At 33.2% G+C, this 24045-nt stretch overlaps 1 protein-coding gene across 2 annotated transcripts in view; it reads right to left on the reverse strand.

The window, feature by feature from the left end:
- USP25 (ubiquitin specific peptidase 25) overlaps positions 1-24045 on the reverse strand; it is a 143550-nt gene that overhangs the window by 84463 nt on the left and 35042 nt on the right. For both annotated transcript variants that reach the window (XM_081234059.1, XM_081234060.1), the window contains exons 5-6: positions 13710-13872; positions 5954-6040 (exon numbers count right to left, since the gene is read on the reverse strand). In XM_081234059.1, coding sequence (XP_081090185.1) covers positions 5954-6040; positions 13710-13872 — 250 coding nt within the window. The remainder of the gene's footprint in view (positions 1-5953; positions 6041-13709; positions 13873-24045) is intronic.

The raw sequence follows: 24045 nt of genomic DNA on the forward strand, positions 1-24045 counted from the left end.
ATTTTAGAATAAATGCCACATATTCACAGTAAATCATGTCATTACCCAGCCAAGAATCTCCTCATTTAACTCTGTTTATTATAATCCTTTCCATTCAGCAAAGCCCAGCTGCTGCTGAGGACAGCAATAACAAGAGCCAACATTCAATGAGTGCTAACCACGTGCCAGGCACTACTTAAGTACTTTACGCTCAATAAACCCATTTAAGCAAAAATCCCCCTCCTCCATGAAGCCTTCCCAGGCCCCTCCAAGTCAATGATCTCTTCAAACTCCACATCTACTGAAATTAATGTTTTTCATTCAGCAATGAATCACTACTGCCACTGTTATGTGAAAATCCTAATTATCAGACACATTAGTCTAATAAGTAATTAGACTAGATCCTAATATTAGACTAATGTATCATCATTCTAGTGTTCCTTTGAAAACTCACTATTGTTTTTCTTCTCCTTCCATAAGGAACAAAAACAACCCAATATTATCAATCACAAACAATTTATTTTAAAATAAGAAGAAAACTTTTTATAAGAATGTAATTCACATGTCTTAGTGAAATGCATTAACAAATCAGACAGGAAGTTCTTACTATGGTTAGCTCCTGAAATAACAATTTTAACAGATAAAGCTTACATATACTATTTAAATATTAGAAAAATTTTCCAAGTTTGCAGTTTTGTAGCAGTGTGTGTCTGTGTGTGTACAGTTACCCAGAATAATATAATCAATTAATACAGAAACAGTTGCTCCCACGATACATTAAAAAGCAGTCCTAAGAAATAGGTGTAAAGGAATAAAATTGATTCCAAATATTTATTTGATCTAAAAACTACATACCCATTACAGCAATCAGAAAGTACATAAAGTCTAACATAAAAATGCTGTTATAGAAAACATGGATTTTATTTAAGCATAATAAGTTCCATCATTGATGATAAAGATAAAATGCAAGTTTTAAATGAGATAAAAAATTAATCCATGATTTTTCTGTGGTACTTACTATTCCCCAACAAGTGCCCTATATAAATAGGTTTCAAGAGTGTAAATGTTAAAATTTTTAATCCATAAAATAATTTTCGGAAATCTCCTTAATTTCTTGTGATCGATTTCTTCATTTATCACTGTACCTAAGGCAAGGCAGTTTTTTGAGACATTCCTTGCCAAGTGACAAGAATGAAATAAATGACTTTTGAAAATCAAGTGAAATTCTGCTGAGACACATATGTGAAAAGTTAAATACTTTAATAAAACAGTTTTTGCTCTCAGCCAATTCCTGTGGCTAGAAAATCTTGAATTTCAAAAGGCAAAATGAGTGGTTGCTGTTAAGACTAGCCACTGCATAAATTATGAAAATACCACATCTAGAAATTATTCAAACACAATTCTTTATCTTTTTTAAACAGATTTATCAAGATATAACTGATGTACAATATACTGTACATTAGAAAGTGCACAATTTTACAAGCTTCACATATGTATACATCCATGAATGTATCACCACAATCAATAACATACCTGTCCATCACCCCCAAAACTTTCTTCATCCCTCACTCCCCTCCCTAATCATTCCCAGGTGACCATGGTTACTTTACACTTTCTAGAAATTTATATAAATCAAATCATACTCTACGTGCTCATTTTAGTCAATGGTTTCCTGCAATCGGCATAATTATTTTGAACTTCATCCATATGTTTATGTACATTAATAATTAATTCCACTTTATTGCTGAGTGGGATTTCATTGTGTGGACAGACCACAACTTATTTATCCATTAACCTGTTCCAGCTGCAGTGGATATTACTGGATGTGGCTTTGTGTGGACATACAGTTTCATTCCTCTTGAGTAAAGAACTGAAGGGAAATGGCAAGGCTGTATGGTAGATGATTTTAAGAAACAAACAAACTGTTTTCCAAAGGCATTTAACTACTTTATATTCTCACTGGCAGTGTAATGAGTTCTAGGTCCACATTCTAAAACACTTGGATATGGGCTATATTTTTTAACTTTAGTTCTTCTAGTGGCACCCCTCATTTTAACTTGCATTTGGCCTAAGGACTAGTAACACTGAGCATCATTTCATGTAGCTATTTACAATCTGTGTATCTTCTTTGGTGTTGTAATCTGTTGAGATATTTTTCCCAATATAGTAATAGGTTACTTGTCTTACTATTGAGATGTAAAAGTTCTGTATATATTTTAGGCACAATTCCTTTGTGTGATATATGTTTTGCTAATATTTTCTCCCAATCTGTGGCTTGCCTTTTCATTTTGTATGATTTTTCAAAGACAAGATTTTCATTTTGATGAAAATGAAACATCAATTTTTTTCTTGTATGATTTGTGCCTGTTTATTGTCCTTCTTAAGAAATCTTCTCTTAATCCAGAACCCTAAAATTTTCTGTTTTCCTCAAGAATTTTTATAGTTTTAGTTCTTTGTTTTAGGTCTATAGTTCATTGTGATTTTTTTTTCATAAATAGTGTCCTGTAAAGGTTGAAAAGTATTTTTCTGTCTAAGACATCATTGGTTTAAAAGATTTTCTTTTGACCATTGAATTGTTTTGGCAACTGTGATTAAAACCAATTACCCCTATATGTGTTGTTCTATTTCTGGACTCTCTATTCTGTTCTACTGATCTATATGACTATCTTTTCACCAATAACAGTGTCTTGATCATTGTAGCCAAATAATTAATTCCTCCAACACTGCCTTTCTCTTTAAAACTGCTATGGCTATTCCACATCCTTTGATTTTGCATATAAATTTTTACAATCAATTCGTCAATTCCTATGAAAATGCCTGCTGGGATTATAACTGGATTGCACTGATTCTATAGATTAAACTGGGGACAACTGATATCTTAAAAAAATTGAATCCCCTGATCCATGAACACAGTGTATCTCTTTATTTCTTTAATTTCTCTCAGCAATGTTTTGTAGTTTTCCATTATCTTTTGTCTACTTTATCTCTAATATTCCATATTTTATGCTGTCTTACATGAGTATTTTTTAATTTAAATTCCCAATTGTGTGTTGCTAGTATTAAGAAATATAGTTGATTTTTGTATGTTTGCCTTGTATCATGTAATGTTGCTGAATGAACTCACTTCTTGATTCTAGCATCTTTTTTTTTTTTAGTAGAGTACTTAGGATTTTCTAAATAGACAATCAGTCATATAAATGAAAAGACAGCTTTGTTTCTTCCTTTCCAATCTGCACACTTATTTCTTTTTCTTACCTTACAGCACTGGTTAAGAACTCCAGTCTAATGTTTAATAGAAAAGTGGTGAGGGACATCTTGTTTGTTCCTGATCTTTGAGGAAAAGGATTCAGTCTTACACCATAAAGTATTATAATTAGTTGTAACTTTCTCATAAATGAGTTTTATCAGGATAAAAAAGTTTTTTTACTATTCCTAGTTTCTGAGAGATTTTGTCATAAATATGTTAGCTTTTTTCAAATCCTTTTTCTTCATCTACTGAGATAGTCATATGGCTCTTCTTGTCTAATATGTTAATATGATGAATTATACTGATTTTTGAACACTAAACCAATCTTTCAGTCCTGGATAATCCCCACCTGCCAATGAGGTATTATTATCCTTTATATGTACTACAGCATTCAACTTGCCAAAAATCTGACAATTCTTGGTTCTATTATTCATGAGGAATATTGGTCTGTAGTTTTCTTTTCTTGAAATATATTTTTCTACTTTTGGTTTCAGCGTAATGCTGGTCTCATAGAGTAAATTTGGAAGTTTTACCTCTTCTTCAATTTTCTGGGAAAACATGTAGAGAATTGCTATTATTTCTTCCTTATATGTTTGGTATAACTCACCAATAAACGTTGCTATTGATTTTTTTTTTTTTTTTGGTGGGTAGGTTCTTAACTAAAAATTCAATTTCTTTAATATAATATAGAGATACTCAGGTTATCTATCTTTTCATCAGTTTCAATAGCTGTTAGCTTTTAAAATATTTGCTTGTTGTTTATAATATTCCACTATTCTCTTTTATTGTCTACAGAATATGCAGTGATGTGCCCCTCTTTTATTCTTTATTTTGGTAATTTGTTTCTTCCCTCTTTTTTCTTACTCAGTCTACTTAGAAGGTTATCAATTTTACCAACTTTCTTAAGCAGCAGCTTGTGGTTCCATTAATTTTTCTCTACTGTTTTCCTGATGTCTAATTCATTGATTTATGTACTTGTCTTTATTATTTCCTTTCTTCTGCTTTCAAATTAACGAGCTTTTCCTCCCTAATTTCTTTTTTTTGGCGATACGCAGGCCTCTCACTGTTGTGGCCTCTCCCGTTGCGGAGCACAGGCTCCGGACACGCAGGTTCAGTGGCCATGGCTCACGGGCCCAGCCGCTCCGCGGCATGTGGAATCTTCCCGGACCGGGGCACGAACCCGTGTCCCCTGCATCGGCAGGCGGTCCTCCCTAATTTCTTGATGCAATCTGATGCCATTAATTTGAAACAATACTTATTTTCTAATAAGGCATTTAGTTCATGTATTTTCCACTAACCACTGTTTTAGCTAAATCCCTCTAATTTTGATACATCATGTTTTAATTTTTATTCAGTTCAGAATACCCTGAAATTTCTTCTTTGATTTGTTCTTTGTTCCTGGGATTATTTAGTGGTGTAAATAATTTCCAAGTACTAGGAGGATTATCTAGATATTTTTCTAATTGCAAGTAATAATTCTAAATAATCATGTGAATTATAAATATACTTCAACCAAGACATCAGAACAACGAACTAACCAAATTGTGACAGAGGGAGGAAACAGTCCAAAAAGTTTCATGTAAACACTGTAATGACTGAAAGGTGTTTGCTTAATTTCTCTGGAAGTATGAGTAGTTGGTCAAGTGATCTTGCTTCCCTTTTGAAAATGGCTTATCAGTCTGACACTTTATGGCCAAAGATTACGGCCTGAAAAGCTGGTTATAAATCAAATTATATTCCCACTAGCTAGCATTATAAATGTTTCACATGTTTTCAGGAAAAGTAGTTTACAAAATTAGACACTAAAAGGAAAACATAATTTAATAACATATTATTACTATTAACAATAGGTCACACAAAGTTCAACACTTTACTGAAACCTAAAACTTTAACTTCATTGTCTTTGCAACCAGTCCCATTTAGGGCTACAGTTTCTTTATGACAAGATCACTGAAGTCTTACACTCAAGGATATCATCTCCATAATTAATTTTTTTCATTAAGTATGAATTTCTGCGTGCAAATCAGTCCTATCTTTTGAAAAGCTAATATGAACAGTATAATAACTAGCAATAGCTGACACCTAGTACTTACTATGTACCAGGTACTTCTAAGTCCTTTGTGTTTTATCTCATTTAATTCTCGCAGGAACTCTATAAAATAACTGCTGTTATTATTTATGCTTTTCAGATAAGGAAAACAAGCAGTAACTAGATCAAGTAGATCCACAGCCAGAACCCAGGAAATGTGGTCCTGATGCCTGTGCTCTCTGTCACATTATATTGCCTAACAATATTAGAAGTTACAGATTTGCACAGCAAAGACAACTAATGCAAAACTAACCTTTTAAAGAGCTCATCTACAGAAATAACTGATAAATTTTTGATTTCCACACAATTTTTCAGGAGGCAACTGAGTAAAGACCTTAAATTGTAAATGGTAACCTATAAAATTTACTGAAATTTGACATCCATAAAAAAGAAGAAAAAAGCAATTACTAAAATGAAACAAAAAAATTGGCCTATTACTGACACACAGGTGAAGAAAAATTCATATTTACAATATACTAACCAAGAATAGGAAGTTACTGTTGTAGCTGAGATTAATAGGTTCACATTCAAATTTGACACTATTTCAGATTTGATTTGGCAAATTTCCCAAAAGCAAGCACAGATAAAAGAATATGAAGACCACATATACTCTGCTTAAAAATTTTTCATTATTTTACCTTTTGGTTTCGGGGTAAATCTTGAACATTTGATGGAGGCTTGTAATTCAGAACTAGTCTTCTAAATTCCAAAAGATTGAATAATGACTGAAAAAGAACAACAATTTAAGATAACTGAAGGGAAAATTCTATTAACAGAACTATAAAAATATGACTGGCCTGAGAGATTTATTTTATATACAGAATATTTCCCACTAGCACAAGAAGGCCTATTTTCTCCCTGAGAAGAAGTCACATTTCTTTTATTTTGACATATTATTCTTGATCATGAACAATATTTACGGTACTGCAAAGGAGAAAATTATACGTGGACAACTCAAAAAAACATAATATATATTATTAAAAGTTTCCTTTCTTTATGTTACTATGTGCCTAAGCAGTTTCCTCAAAATAAAATCTACACAAATGCAAAGTTGAGAACTTTTTAGACATGTTATGTTCAGTATGAGTTTTCTAGAGGTATCAATTCTACAAAAATATAGTACAAATAAATTTATAGAGACAAAAAATTACATATTATCGCTAATGGTTAAGGAGACACACAACCTAGAAAGGAGAAAGATATTTAATTATAACAATAGCAGTGTTACTCCAAAATACAGTAATATTGATCATGTAGAGCATAATGAAAGCATGTGAAAGATGCTCATGAAAAAGCTTCCTGCAGCTATGTTTTTAAGCTATATAGCTTGTAACCCATTAATGTCATCATGATAAACATTAATTTTAAAAACTGAAATAAAATATAATGGAAAATAACAGAACATGTCATAAACAGTCAATTCACCAGAGTATCATTTGTAAAATTTTCATTGGTGATATTTTTACATACATATGTATGTGTAAAGTGTTTTACAATGTAAAACGTATTCCTTTCTGTGAGTCAGTTTATAAAGTTTGAAAATCATTGCACTGGAGGTGATAATGTATTAAATCTTAGTAAAAGATGGGTTAGCCAACTTGGTCGAAAATAAAAATAGCACCACAAATCCATAAGAAAACAAGATTTTGTTTAGTACGGGTGTTGGGAAAACTGGTCCACTATATATAAAGAAATAGTCATATATAGATAGATAGATATAGATGTGGATTAAAGACCTAAATATGAAAGGTAAAACCATAAAACTGATAATTGTGATCTGAAGTAGTTTTTAATTAAACAATATGAACATATTCATTCATTTATTCATTCATTTAACAAATATTTATGGAGCACCCACTACATGCCAGACACAAGGAAGACAGGCAGCAGAGAATAAAATATATCAAGTCTCTGCCCTTGTACTATCTTGTTATTGCAAGTTAAAACAATAAGAGCAGATGTTATAAATCAGAAATAATAAGTACAATAACAGACCAAAACCAGAAACTTAAGGAAGAAGCAGCATTTAAAAGCCAGAGGAAAAAGAGCTATAAGAAAGACAAAATAAAAATAGTAAAGGAAGTGTGGAATATGAGATCACAGAAGAAAAAAGGCGTAGAAAAAGCTTTCAAACATAGTTGTGTATCAGAATAACTGCAGAGCTTTAAAAATTCCTGTCAGGAACCTCTCAACAAAGATATAAAGTACCATAGAAGATTCTGTAGTACATCAAAGAATCACTGGCAAATTTCATGAAGGACAAGATTAGCAAAGGTTGAAGGTTGCCACATTCTAGTAAGGTAAGGGCAAGAAAATAATCTTTAGACTTGTCAATTGGGAAGTCACCTTTCCAGTAGAATGGTAGAATGGCAGAAGATCAGCAATGAGTCCTGAAGAAATGGGATAAAAGTAAGGGGGACAAAGTACAGACTGTTCTTAAAATGAATTTAAATAGGAAAGAGAATATTGACAAATCTGGAGAATCTCAATCCCACTTCTATGCTCTGAGCTCCCACTGGAAAACTCTTTTCTTCTTCCTGAACACCCTTTAGAATTTCCTTTGGTGTGGGTCTCCTGGTAACAAAGTATTTCAGCTTCTGCTAAACTGAAAATTGTGGGGTTTTTTTCATTTTTTAAAGATTTTTGCTAGTTATAGAATTCTAGACAGCCAGTTAACTTTTCCCAGAACTTTAAAGATAGCATTTCTGTTGAGAAGTCAACCGTTAGTCTTATTTTTGCTCCTTCATAGAGGCGACACACCTTTTCCATCTGGCTACTTTTAGTATTTTCTCTGTCTAGAGTGTTTATCTGTTTTATTATGATGTGCCTTGGTGTAGTATTCTTTACGTTCATACTACCTGGTTCCTATTGCTTCCCTAATCTGTGGCTTCATCTCTTTCTTCAAGTTTGGAATATTCTTTGTCATCTCTTTAAATATTGTTTTTATCCTATTTCCCTTTTAGTTTCCCTCTGGAACCAAAAATAAATTGTGTTAGTACAATTTACACCATGTCCAAAATAGCTCTTATATGCTCTCATCTGTATCTCATGGCTTTAGTGTGAAAATGTTCCACAAACTGTCCAGTTGACTAATTCTCTCTTCAGTTGTGTCTGATATCCTGCTAAACTCTTCCACTGATATCTTAACTTCATTTATCATATTTTTCAGTTCTAAAATTTCTATTTTGTTCTTTTTATAGTTTTTATTTTTCTATCAAAATTCTCAAGCAGGCTTCTAATTCCTTGAGCGTAGTAATAGTTACATAACAAATTATTCCATTTTTAGGTTTCCCTGTAGGTATATTTCTAATTATTCATTATTTTCTCGTAATTTTTGGACATGTCTTATTTTCTGATATAACTAATTATGACTGATTTGAGTGCTAGACATTGAATTTTCTCCAGTTTTTTACATACGAAGTTCAAGATGATAGTATCTTCTAACAGAATTTACATTTCCTTCTGGCAGGCAGCAAAACTGGGACTACTTGCAAGCCTAGATCATCTTAACCCAATCAATTCTGAGAAAATCTCAAGCTGGGATTCACAAATTATAAAGCCTGGCCTATTTTCAGTTCTCAGTTAATTCTAGGGTGTAGCCCTTTAGAATTTAACTGAAAATCTCAGGTGTTTCCTCCGGCTCCAAGCCTGTGTGAAACTTTGCTTAGCTCCCCAGCCAATCAGAAGTCACTCCTGAAATTGCCTCAAAGATAAAATCAGCCCAAAATGTGAAGCTTACTCTCTGAAATTTTTGTTCTCTCAAAGTGTAGCCTCAAAATTCCTCACTGCTTTAGGGTTTATGCCTTCAAAAAGCTGATTTCATTTTTCTTTTGTTTGTTTTGGACTCCAGCAAAATATGAGCAGGTAGATGTCCGAAAACAACTTAATATGCTACTACCCAAAGTAGAATTTCTGACCATGGATTATCACAACAAATCAAAGAAATTTATTTTAAGTACCAATCTATACCATAAATCAGGCATAGCAGTATTAGTCAACACATTCCTTCAAAAGGGGTGGGAAAGAGTAATGTCACTACTGTCTAAATTGTGTTTGTGAGTCATACACATTGAAAACAAGTATCCTTTCATTCAGTCCAAAGCTAATGTGTCAATTTTGAAATCTGTTAAAGTAGAGTTTGGTTAAACTCTTGCTAATATCAGAGAGCTAATGGAAGATGAGAGTTTAAATACATAATTTGTGGAAAACAAAAAGAGTGATGACAAGAGAGCAAAGGGAGACATAAACTGTCTATAATGAAAAATACTAAGGAAAAGCAAAATAAATTCTCCTTGGTGGATTTTTTTAAAAATGAAATGGTATCAGGTAAGCTTCAATGTGAGGTAGAAACAGACTGGCATGATTAAAAACTGAAAGTCTGTATACAGAGCAATTAAAGCCCTATGTCCTTCTCAGACTGAGAAGCATCATCAGACAAGTACTCTCTCCTCTGTGGAATACAGGAAAATTTAAACTGTGAATATAATTTAACTGACTCAGGTTCATAAAAATCAGTCATAGTGTATTTCAGGGTAGGATGAGATTCAGGGCTACAAATAGGGTTAAGTAAAAGCCTTCCAATTGACCCCCAATTGTCCCTTCCCCAATTCCCTTTCCCTAGGCCTGCTTTTGGAAAGTTAGCAACCATGCTTAAACCACAAAAAAATCATGATCCAGTCTGGATTTAAGGCACAGAAATCTCATGTTGTAAAGGACTCCCCTCACCTAAAAAAAAAAAAAAAAAAAAGGAAAAAAGAAAAAAAAAGAGTTAACATGTTTGAGATGTTTGAGTATATGAAACACACTATTGATAATACCTCAAAAGCGAGGTTGAAGCAGCTGGAAATTTTTAAGGATAAATAAGTATACAGAAAATAGAAAGAAGAAAAGGTGGCAACTGACAACTCCAAGAAAACAAAGAATCACAGAGGGGTAATCTTAGTAAACCATTATAATGGCTACAAAGTCCAAGAAAATGTAAACACTGACTACTGACTATTTTTAACTGGTGATATAACTATGCTGGGAGATGAAAGGAAAGGCAATTCTAGGTAGGTGAAATGAAAGCGCTAAATCCTCATCTATCTCTGCAGAAAGGCATGTCATTTAGAAAAACGAAGATAGCAAGAGAAACAGCTAGAATTGGTTGTAGATGCCTTTAAGAAGCAGGACTATGCTTCTCAGGCAGGGTGGTTTGGAGCAGAGGACTGCTGTTTTTCACAAGGCTTTTATTGCTATGGGATTTTTGGTTTTCTCTTTGAACTATGTACTCATGTTCTTTGATGAAAATTAGAGACAAAAGCAAGTGTTATGAAAAGCACGTTAAATGATATCCTGAAATGTTTTGAAAACTTGCAGCACCTTTTCAATACCATACTTTAATACATTAGAGTGGTAGAAGCATCTTAAGTCCTCAATTCCACCATAAGTAATATATGCTCCTTTACGGGTCATTTATTTACTAACTCACTAATTACTTAATGGGTTCCTCCAACGTGTCACTCTACTATACACTGGTACAGAACACTAACCTAGATGATGTGCTCTCTGCCCTCAGGATGCCTGTATTTTAGTCAACTTAGAGTTTCATAATTTATGCATAAGGTGACCATATACTTTATCATCCAACCCATAACCCTTCTGAGTATGAAAAAGGGCTTCGAGACTAATTAACAGGTGCTGATAGATCTACAATGTGAGTAAACTGGGACTGTACCAGGCAAACTGAGAAGTATGAGCACCTTACTTCTGAGCATCTCAGAGGCATCCAAATGGGAATGGTGCTAAGGTTTATCATGAGAATCCATGGATTACTTGAACTTAACACCCCAAACAAGAGAAAGAGGAGAATATATTCCTATAAGCAACTACCTAATTCACTGACACCCTAGTGGAAAAAGAAGCCCCAATTAGTACTTTCTACATAAAAGTTCCTTTTGAACAGGATGAAAATAGTCCTGACTAGATAACTGGTTGATACCCAATCTAAAGACAGTCAGGCTAATATTATTAGCATCCAAAAGGTTATGTAAGCCATTCTCTGTACAACCTTCTCCTTGCTTACAGTCTCTTTCTGATATTCTGTTCCCCTTTTCTTCCAAAACACTTAGGTCTCAGTACCTAAAGGAACAAATATAACAAAGCTGTGCCTTCTGTAGCCTATCCTCATTACCTACTCTGAAGTTAGAGATTTATAATCCCAGTAAACTACTATAATTGGTAGAAATACTTACAAAGAAAAGAATTCCCAGTTGTTTCATACTCGTCTTGCCAACTAAGTATAATAAATTCCATCCCTGAGAAAAGTTTGTAATTGAAACGTCACAGTACATTTATGTCACAGTCTGAACAAGTTCCACCTTGCTTTGGAAAATACAAGTTAAAAACTTCCAACACTAATACAGATTTCCTACCCAAATTTTCTTTCATAAGTGAAAAGTTCCGTTTATGATGATAAACTGTTATATTTCAGATGTCTGTGAAATTAAGCAAATGTCAAGAAATGAAAAAATAAAATATTTCAATTACTAGAAATGCAAAGTAAAAGGTACTTAAAATGGGTTAAGAGACTTTAAAATTACATTCAAAAACAAAACGAAGTTATCTCCAGATAAATTTTTCTTCCCACCCACAATTTTCTGAACTCTGAAGCTTAATGCTTTTCCACATCCCCAAGTCAGTATCTTATTATTTTATTATAATCCAAATTTTTCAAGGTTAGCGGTTACTTCTCCTAGGTGTTTATTCTAACTAAACTATTGATTCTTTAGAAGCACTTTCTTACTTCTTACAGTTTTCTAAGAGAAACAGCTAATCAATGAGCCTCATTTACTGGCTGTAATAGTGTAAAGGTGGCATCTACTTGTCCAAATACAGGCTGCAAAGCATACTCATAAACACCCAGATCAGAGCCTTAAAACTGTGCTTCATATTTTAAAATGATGACTAAATTATGAAATTTAGATTGAACAATGAAATGCAAAAGCCCTTACTAACAGTGCAAGTAAAGTAAAGCAAGATAGCCTATTAAGAAGATCTAAGAGATTAAGATAGCAAATAAAGTTTGAGATATTGTTGGCATGTAAGTGAACAATTAATGCATACTCAAGGCCAAGAATAAAAGTATCATCACAAATTTATGCTAATTCAGGTATTCCTTAACATTTTAATAGGCTGGAAAACAAATAACATAGCACATTATTAACTAGTGTATACCACAGTTTATTAAAAAGTGAGGCATAAATCCAGAAAACCAAAGGAAATCAAATTATATAATATTATTTGCCAGAAAGGCATAAAAGAGTTGGAAATTATAACACGGAAGTAGAAAAAAAGTTAAAACTACAGGTTAATCGCCTAGAGAACACAATTAACAACCTTGTAGAAATGAACTTAATAACCTGTGAATTGCATTAATATCATATGAAAGTTTACGCCGTATACTGTTTTGGAAAAGTACAAAATGAAGAGATATATTGAATGTAAAAGAATGTAAATTAGAAAACATCTAATGATTTAAAAAGTACTCATCAGAAATAATAAATAAGCTACAATTCAGCTGTATTAGGAAAATAAGCACAAATATTAATTTTCCTAAATGGAAATTAAGAGCATGTTATTATTCATAGATTGTTTTATTTAAGGAGACTTTAACATTCTGCAATTTGACGGATAACATTATCAATGTCTGAGAATGGTAAAGATTTATGACAAAAGTCATATCACATAAAAGTTTTAAAAAAAAAGAAAACTAGTCCAAATTCAGAAGATGATGGATATCTATGCACACAAACATTTTTCATTTTAGAATAAGGAGTTCAAGAAACATTTAATTAAGGCCTTTCCAAGTTAGAAAGAAAATGTTATTCTTGATTTATCAGCATTTATTCTTTACATCATTCTCATATATGTATTGAGTATTATTTGTCAATCTGTTCCCTCCTCAAATAAAATGTTCTCTTACATAAAAATAGTATTTAAATGACTATAATTCTTGAATGATATTTTCCATTATATATAAATAATTCTGATCTGACGCACAAAAAAAAAGTTTTGGTTTCATACCTTGGTTACATCCTTCCCTAAATTTGCAGGGATTTATATACAAAAATATTTTCTTTCCACTCTGACAATTCCCAACAAATGGGAAGGAGGAAAAATTAATTCTGAATAAGGCATTAGGTAGTGTTCTATCATTAAAACTCCATACTGGGAGTGAGGAACAAAGTGGGGTGGCGAATACTGCAATCCCCAAACTAGGTTAGTAGACAGAAAGGCATACTGAAACCTGGTCTGCAGTTATATATAAAGTATACAGCTTAAAAGAAACACAACCCCAACCCACTTTCCATTGCTGTCAGGCCCACCAAATAAGATCTGCATAAACACTCTTACCTGAATAACAGCACTAAACCAGCAAGTATTGCCAACATTCTTTAGTCCAACAGGAGCTTTGTCCTGCCTTTTTCTATCATAAGGGTTTCGAGAATCTCTCCAAACTTCAGTAGGTGTCCTCTTCAAACATGCTTTATTTTCTGCTATGCTGGCTTCAAGAACTCTTAAACAATGGGAAGAAGATGATGGGGAAAAAAAGTACAGTATTAATTTAGTGCTGTACCCTAGAAAAGAGCATACTATAAACTAAGGATTTTAATAGATTAAGCTCTAGACAATCCATCTGGGGAAGTAATATTTAAAACTAAATTTACTCAAGCGGAAGCTAGTTTTAAGAACATAGCCGTGGCAATGCCAACACATCAAGAGGCATGCAGCCTACTTTTCTCAGAAAAAGGAAATTTCAAACACAAAAAGACAGCATTATATAATAGGAAATATATTAAATTATATTTCAACAAATTAGAGGCTTAGTACCAGGGATACAGTACCTAGATAAGTTTCCTGAAAAGTCACTGTATTGAAGTACATATTTACAATATAACATAATGACTATTTTTATAAGAATTACTTTGAATCAAGAAAACTAAAAATTGAAAAAAACTGTACTTTTATTCCTCTGACCATTAATTTCCTTTCCTATTATAAAAACGGTAAGGTAAATTCTAGGGTTCCTTTCAGTTCTAGAGATCCATGATTCTACAAGAGCTAAATAAAGGGAGAGAATATTTATGTGTTCACTTCTTTACCCAAAAGTTTGCGAAGGGAAAAATCTACTGAAATAAATATCTACATATCAGAATAATAAAAGATTAACCTCTTCAAAATAAATGCACCTACAGAATCTCTAAAAATATATCTAAAATATCTAAACACGGCTAAGAGTAATGCTACTTCGCTTAATGGTGTTCTTCTTGCTCTTAAACACGCAACAACATGCTGGAAAACCCTAATCCCCACATATAAACTAACCATGCATTTTTGCCTGCTCAAGACATGTGTTACTTACTATTCTAAATAAGCATAAATAATAGCTAAATATCTTAACTCATTTTGTATTCATTACAAAACCTCAGCAAGAATAAGTTTTTTCAACTTTTTTGGCTTCTTGAGAAGATCTCATTCATCCTACACTATTTTTCTCCTAAAGATTTTGCTCTATCAGATTAATGTCAAAATAATATAGCTATCTTCCTTAATTATGCAGAAAAAGTAAATTATTCTTTTGTCTCTAACCTTATAACATGACATTAGATACAATGTATTAGATTCCAAACTAGTATTACTTAAAATAACTTATATGAATGTAGGATAGAGTCTTCTTTGGGAATCAGTAAAACCACATACTAAAAAAAAAAAAAAAGCAGAAAACAACATGATAGGGACTTCCCTGGTGGCACAGTGGTTAAGAATCCGCCTGCCAATGCAGGGGACATGGGTTCAAGCCCTGGTCTGGGAAGATCCCACATGCCACGGAGCAACTAAGCCCATGCACCACAACTACTGAGCCTGTGCTCTAGAGCCCGCGAGCCACAACTACTGAGCCCGTGTGACACAACTACTGAAGCCCACGCACCTAGAGCCCATGCTCCACAACAAGAGAAACCAATCACAATGAGAAGCCCGCACACCACAACGAAGAGTAGTCCCTGCTCGCCACAACTAGAGAAAGCCTGTGTGTAGCAACGAAGACCCGACGCAGCCATAAATAAATTAATTTTTTAAAAAAGAAAACAAACAACATGATACATTACAATGTAAAGATCAAAGTAAATTCACATATTTAAAAATAATCAGTATACACTTTTAAGAGTAGTCCAACATTAGCAGCAGTACTCTGCCCAAATATCAACTCTCCATGAAACCTCGGCCCATACAAGCTTTTTCTCTTAAACTATTGACCACTAAAAGGTACTAGAGGTTTTCCCTGGTGGCGCAGTGGTTGAGAGTCCGCCTGCCGATGCAGGGGACACAGGTTCGTGCCCTGGTCCGGGAGGATCCCACATACCACGGAGTGGCTGGGCCCGTGAGCCACGGCCACTGAGCCTGCACGTCCGGAGCCTGTGCTCCGCAACAGGAGAGGCCACAGCAGTGAGAGGCCCGCGTACCGCAAAAAAAAAAAAAAAAAAAAAAAAAAAAAAAAGGTACTAGAACTCCTTGGAAGGTATTTAGTTAGATGAATTGGGGCATAAGAAAATCAGCATTTATCTACAACATCCCACTCTTATCAGAAATAAGTTTTAAAGAACATAAGGGGGAGGTAAGTCAAAGCCAACTTGAGAGAATTCCTACTGTTCAAGTTGTACAATTCAACATAATATAAGAATAATCAACTAGAAAAATTAAATTTGTACAAGGCGACTACTTCAAAAGAGAAAAGTTAACACATAGTATACAAAAGGTAAATACAACACCAGTCTATTTTATATAACAAGGTATATTTAATTATTTATTGACTTTTATAAATGGGAGTGTTTTCATTTGAAAAGTCTGCTCCTTTTGTAACATATGTGTATCCAGAAGTATAAATAAAGGAACCTTATTTCTACACTGGTAATTAGAAATGAATGAACTAAAACAAGCAATGGTTTCTGGGTGAAGTAGCAACAATACCACAAACAGGAAAGAAGAATTAGCACCAGCGGTCACATATAAGACATGGAAGAGGCATCCAGCAGTTGATTAGCACCAGTGGGCATGTACAATAACCATTTAAAAAGAGGATTCTACAGTATATTCCAAAAGCATAAACTGATCAAAAGTGAAGGAGAACAAGGAGAACTACACTCATTCCTAAATCTTCTAGGTGGATGATCCTCTACCATTACATATTTTTAAACTTCTAATCATAATAAAATACTAATTAGAAATAACCCTTTTCAATGCCAACACACCAGATCATTTGTATCATAATGACCAGGAAACGGGTCACACAGACAACAGTCATGGAAAACTTGAGAAGACCTGATTTCTACAAAATGTACCGTCTACAAAAATTAAAGTCTAAAAATAAGTCACATGTACTCCAATAAAGAGGTTAAAAAAATAAATATTAAAAATTGAAGAAATAAAAATAAGTCACATGAAGTTAATAACAAAATGAAACTCAGCCTCAAGACCATATTGAGTAAAACTAGGTCTCCTGTTCCCCACAAGGGTCAACAACCCATCCCAAATCTACAATCCAGACTCCCCTGAGATAATGACATTCTTCTAATTCCAGATCTAGTTAAGATTACTAAAAACTAAAAAAAAGAAAGTATTTTTTAATGGTTCGATACAGTCAATTCAGACACCCTCCTCTTCAGCCCCCTCCCACCAAGAAAATACATCTCTTGATTTTCACGTTGTATGAAAACATTAATGTGATAATATAAGCTTTTTAGTTCCCTTGCCTACTTTTGGGAGAATGTATGGCCTCATATGTACTTTCTAGGACCAAGCAGCTTGCCTGCACTTTTTGTTACAAGAGGAGGGAAAGAAAGTCAAGGATATAAACTGAAGATACCATCTCTCCAGCATTCCCATAAAACTTTTTACAGAGGTAAAATTACATACAAACTGTAATAACTGAGTAGAGCTTAAGACATACATGTTCACTGTTTCTCAAAGTGACCTAAAGATATAAAAAATTTTTTAAGTATCCATTTTTAAACCACATTTATTTTTGGTGGGTGGGTATACATACTTAAATGTATATAATTAAATATTCATATAACTCAATTCAGTCATATGGTAGAGATCATCATTCATTATAATAAAAGCATGAGTTTTAAAGAAGTAGATTTATTATAATATTCCCTAAACATATGGTAATATGGTAGAATTATGGTACTAAAAATAGTGGATGAAAGAATGTCATGACTTTGTAATCTTGATTTAGAGCTTATAACACATTTAGTTTTTTAATCACCAAGGACTTACAACATGCTCCAGTAGGTTTCCTCCTACCACTTCCTCCTGGCTCCTAAAAGACTTTATAAATACATTTATTACACTGCACAAAATTATTAATCAACCAGTCTCTCCCATCAGCATCCAGAGGATAGAAACATGGATTTGTTTCATCCCTAGAGCATACATGATTTAAAAAAAAAAAAAAAAAAAAAAACAGGGGCTAAACAAGTGTTTGAAGTCGGTGGAAGATTAAAATATTAGATGTTGCTATCTGTTTGTCATTTTTCTTTCTTTTCTTTTTTTTTTTTTTTTTTTTTTGGCAAAAGCAGCCCAACCTCTAGCCCAAATATGAGCCCTCCATTCCCAAGCCCTTGTCCTTTGCTATAGTCCAGTCCTGGCATATTAATATAAGCTTTATATAAAGCCAAGTCCTCATAAGGGTTCCTTCCCTGGCCTCACCAAACAAAGTGAAGCCAATGATTCTACCCAGGCTTTAAAGTGTAAAGTATGCCAATAGCTACATTTCAGATATTAAGGCTGCAAGTAGAGAGAGAGAATTAAAAAATAACACTGCAAATCTCAGAGCTCAGAAATAGCTTAGAACAAAATGTAGCATACTGAAAAAGGCAAGCCCAAAAGCCACAAATACCAACCCCAACTACAATCACCTTATCTTCTCAACACTAGTCATGACCATGGCATTCAACAATATAAAAAGATGACAAAATGTTTTGTTGTCTCTTTTCCTTCCACACACTATACTGAATGAATCTTTAAAATACTTACTTATGGTAAGTGTTCATGTTCCTAGTAGAATTTTATTGTACTGATTTTGAGGGCTTTTTTTTTTTGCTTGTTTTCTTTTGTACTGTTATTTAAACTGCATTATAGAAAACATTCCACTTTGGATCATCTAAGTCTATTTCAAGCAAGCAACATACTCACTGGAAAACATGCATATCATTTAAGCTATACAGATCAACCAAAAAGAAAAGAAAAAAGAAGGTGAAAGGAAGGAAGAGAAGGAGGAAGGAAGGGATGGATGGAGGGAGGGAGGGAGGGAGGGAGGGAGTATTCATCTTCTACATTTCCTTTAAAAAAAAATCTATTGGTGGGCTTCCCTGGTGGCGCAGTGGTTGAGAATCTGCCTGCCAATGCAGGGGACACGGGTTCGAGCCCTGGTCTGGGAAGATCCCACATGCCGCGGAGCAACTAGCCCCGTGAGCCACAATTACTGAGCCTGCGCGTCTGGAGCCTGTGCTCCGCAACAAGAAAGGCCGCGATAGTCAGAGGCCTGCGCACCGCGACGAGGAGTGGCCCCCACTTGCCGCAACTAGAGAAAGCCCTCGCACAGAAACGAAGAGTCAACACAGCCATAAATAAATAAATAATTAAATTAAATTAAAAAAAAACATCTTCATTGTAAGCTGAGGCAAGGATGTACTCTAAGATGACATGTACAAGTTCAAAAAAAAAAAATCTATTGGTATTTTGATTGTGATCACACTAAACCCATAAGTTAATTTAAGGAGAACTGACCAGTTTTACAATATTCAGTCTTCCAATTTGTGAAACAGAATACATTTCCAATTATTTCCATATTCATTAATATGTCTCAGTGTTATTAAATAATTTTCTTCTTAGAAGTTCTTGCACACTTATTAGATTTATTCCTGGTCTTTAATAGTTTTATGTGTTATAAATGGTAGCTTTTAAATTTTTCTCCTTATCATTCTTTCTTATACATAAAAACGTAACCTTTTGTATACTGATTATCAACGAACAGGGCTAAATACATCTTTTCTTGGTAAGAGTATTTTATTGAGGTGATTTACGTATAACAAGATACACAAACCTTAAATGTATAGTTCAGTGAAATTTTTACCAATGAATACCACCCCGCATGTAACCACCACCCAGACCAAGATACAGAAAATTTCTATTATTCCCCAAAATTCTGTCATGCCCTTTCCCAACCAATAGTGTCTCTCTAGTTCTCAGATAATCACCATTCTGACTTCTACCACAATAAACTAGTTCTGCTTGTCCTTAAACATCACATAAATGGAATCACACAGCAGTTACTCTTTTGTGTCAAGTTTCTTTCACTCAACATGTTGCTTTGTGGATTCCTCCACATTTTTAAAAGTACCAGGAAAATGTTTTCCATTACATTGCTTAGTATTCCACTGTGTGAATATACAACCACTGTTAACTATTCTGCTCTTACGGATATTTGGTTGTTTACAGTTTTTAGTTATTATCAATAAAGGCACTATGTGCTTCTTTCTCAAGGGTCTATACTTAGAAGTGGAAACGTGGACTATGCTAAGTCCTAGCATAATATATGTCGAAATACACTAGAAATTCCCAGTTTTCCAAAGTGGCTACACCATTATACATTCTTACGAACAATATATGACACTTCCAATCGCTCTACATGCTTGCCAACATTTGATATTGTCAGTCTTTTTAATTTTAGCCATTGTGTTGGATATATAGTGGTGGCTGTTCTCCAGTAAGGTGACTCATCAAACTTGCGCCACAAAGATTACCACCACTGCTATAATCTATCATCATACCCAACATGGCAACTTGTCCAACTTATTATTTTCATGTGTCTAACTGCTATGTAAATTTGTGTCATTTGTCACTTTCACTGTCACTGTTTTTAGGATAATTCTACCTTTTTCCTCTGAGTAATTTTAAGACTTTCCCAGTCTTAAGTATTCTGGAGTGTCACTATAATGAATTTATGTGTGGGTTTCTTTTCATTTTTCTGATTGGGATTTGTTGGCTCATGAAATTACAAGTTATCTCTTCACTTCTAAAAAATACTGTGATTATCACTTTAAATTTTGCCTCTGACTCACTCCCTCCTCTTCTTCTGTAACACCAATTAATGTATGTTAGACCTACTCATTTTATTCTCCATGTCATTCAACCTTTCTCCATATTATTTAACTTTTTAGCTATCTGTTACACACTGGATAATTTCTTCTCATATAGCTTATAGTCTACTAATGTATTCTTTAGCTATTTCTAATCTGCTATTAAACCTGTGTTCTGTTTTTTTTTCTTTTTTTTTACTTTAGTAATTCTTATTTTCGTTTCTAGAAGATATTTTCACAGTCCTTTTTCAAGTAGAGATTTATTGAATCATTAAAGTGACACAAATTTCAGCTGTACAACCATGGTACAACTTCTCAGGGGCAAATCTCATCCCCTCCAACAACACTCCTCATAGCTAAGGCAACTGTCTTTGTAGTATTATAGGGGTTTCAGAGGGAGGGATAGCTCTGATTTACCCTTATTTGTGAATATGTCATCCACTGACATAACTTTACAAGGAGAATGATTTCCTATTAAAGCATCCCACCTAATATAGACAATGGCCTTTAACTTCTTTTTCCCACATTAACAAGGATATCAAAACTGAAATTCAAATTTATACACACAAGCAAATGTCATCATGTCAAAAAGTGACTTTCAGCATTCCGAACTTACTTCTTTGGGTTCCACCTTTCACTTTGATTTAGTCTGATTATAGCCCTTACTATCTTAACAATTCTACAATACTTTCAAGAGATCTTAAAATATTTTACATCCAACAGAAACAACACATTCTGGTTGTTTCCACTAGAAAATATGTTTTAGTCTACCATGTTTCCTGAAACTGTTGAAGGTGTGCTCTTTGTAACAATTTTAACTAGAACCTAGCCCTACCTTCTACCCAACTTATTGAAAGTCATTTCATGAGGCAAGCCTTTTCACAACAAATATGCTAGAAACAAACTAGACACAATGCAGTTTATTAACAAATTTCTACTATCCATACTCAACTTGTTCCCTGTCTGTGCAGTGATAACTAAGATAATTATAATAAATGCATCCAATCCTGACATTAAGAAGTAATTATATTAAGAAGTACACTTCTAAAATGTTCAACTTAAGAAATTTTACCATGAAATTTATGGGTGCCTGAACACAGGATTTTAAGATGTAAAAGGGTTTTATCTCATCTAGTTATACACAATAATGCAGTATTCCAAATGTGCGAATTCATATTAAAGTATGTATACTGAAATACAACCATAGTCAAATGATTCTAGGATTTTATTTGGCAAGATTTTGTCATCTGAACTTACTAGGTAATGAATAAAAAAATTTACTTTTAAGCATAATATATAAACGTTTTCCTTAAAAAAATTCACCGTTTTCCCTTTTGAATTTAGAGTCTAAGCCTTAATAAAACTCACTGCAATGTTGTATTTGTCAAATGCTTAACTAGAATTCTCATATTCCCTTATTTCTAATACAATATGATTTATAAATGTGCTTATTTACTGAATGTTGCAGTTAACTTTTTTTGTTAACTATATATTATAAAATCTATGCATATCAAGAAAAAAATTACATTTTGCAACAGTAACTTAATATTTTTTTTACTTCTGAGTATAAGTTTACATAAAATTTTGTTATGTTACACTATACCAATTCTCTGCAATGCTATCTACAATAAAAATACTTGCAAAATATTTACTATTTTAAGAGTATATTAAAATTAAAAGATCAAGGGGAAAAAAGGGCATTAACTTAAAGAGACTTTTTTCCCATTTGGACAAAAATTAGTATCTTAAAGAATATATAACATATATTGTATGTAACAGAGATTAGGAATAATCTAAATTCCTTAACTTTATTTATTTATTTATTTTTACTGATTATCTAATTATTATGTTATTTTAATTAGAAAACACAGGATACAAAACTACAGACACTACTTGGTATGTAATCCTCCAGACTTTTTTCTATTTATGTACTAATATAAATTAATATATATAACAATATATATACATTTAAAAATATTTGTGCCATAGTATATATTCTATTTTATAATCTCTTTTTCACATACTAGATTATCATTCACCTTAAATATGAATTGCAACTGATGTATTTCATGTTTAAAATATTTCTCATAAAGCTTAAGTATTATCGAATTTTATAATTATTCAAAACAAATATTTATTCCAATTCATTTTTATAAGACAAAATCTAACTTTGTAATTTCTCCAAATCCTTCAAAAAATAAGCCTAAATAAAATGTCTAAAAATAGCACATGTACTTTTGGTTTTCATTTAAAATTACTGGCATTAAATGATATTAGCCACAACTAAAGAGGATAATGGATTTTAATTAAGGCTTGCCATCTTGATATCTTATTATACAAAGCAGTTTCCAAAGTAACAAAGACATTAAAAAGTATTACTATAAAAAATTATGTGCCTTTGCTAAACATAGCATTTTGAGGCATCTCCTACAGTAATCTCAGATTACTCAGAAAAAAATGTACTACTAATATTGTGCCAAGGGAAATTATCTAAGAAAGCTGGTACATTCTGCTACCAAACAACTCTGTTAACAGGGGAAAAGAACACTGGAGTCATAAGACCCATCTTAGCTGTGTACCTTTGGAAAATCATTTAACCTCTTAAAGGACAAATTTCTTCTTCAGTAAGATAAAGTTACCATTGGCTCCAAAGGGTTGTTTAGAAGATTATGTTTAGTTGTAATTTAAAGTTTTATTTTTTAAATCAAACTTATTTAATCCTTTGGTGGATCAAATTTTTTCAAACTAAAAAGTTTTGGTAATTAAATCAAAAGATGCATTCCAGGGCTTCCCTGGTGGCGCAGTGGTTGAGAGTCCGCCTGCCGATGCAGGGGACACAGGTTCGTGCCCCGGTCCGGGAGGATCCCACATGTCGAGGAGCAGCTAGGCCCATGAGCCATGGCCGCTGAGCCTGCGTGTCCAGAGCCTGTGCTCTGCAACTGGAGAGGCCACAACAGTGAGAGGCCCGTGTACCGAGAGAAAAAAAAAAAAAAAAGCATTCTATCACACATCTTGGAATCTTGCTTTTTTTTTTTTTTAAACCTATAAATATACTATCATATTATAGATCAGAAGTTGGCAAACTATGGCCCATGGGCCAAATCCAACTGGCCCTCTGTTTTTGTAAATCGAGATTTACTGGAACACAGCCACACTCATTAAATTATGCATTATTGATGGCTGCTTTTACACTACAACACTTGAGTTGAGCAACTGCAACAGAAATCAGATGGCTGACAAAGCCTAAAATATTTACCACTGGCATGTTACAGAAAAAAGTTTGTTGACCCTGGCCATAAATGACTATAAATTGAATTGGACAATGTATCCAAAAGGAATTAGGGGAAGAAAAAAAAAAAATCAAAGAAATATTAAAATATATACCTAAATTTAATGCCCCACAATGCCACTCCAAAATCCTAAAAACAATCTAAGTTTCAAATGCAACTGGATCTAGAATAAGAAAATCTGGGTTACATAAAATATAAAAACAATACTAAGTTTATTAATAGTTTATTTAGAATTGCAAAGTATATCTTTGTGCCTCT

Source organism: Mesoplodon bidens, assembly GCF_964165515.1.
Source record: "Mesoplodon bidens genome assembly, chromosome: 5".
Lineage (NCBI taxonomy): Eukaryota > Metazoa > Chordata > Mammalia > Artiodactyla > Ziphiidae > Mesoplodon > Mesoplodon bidens.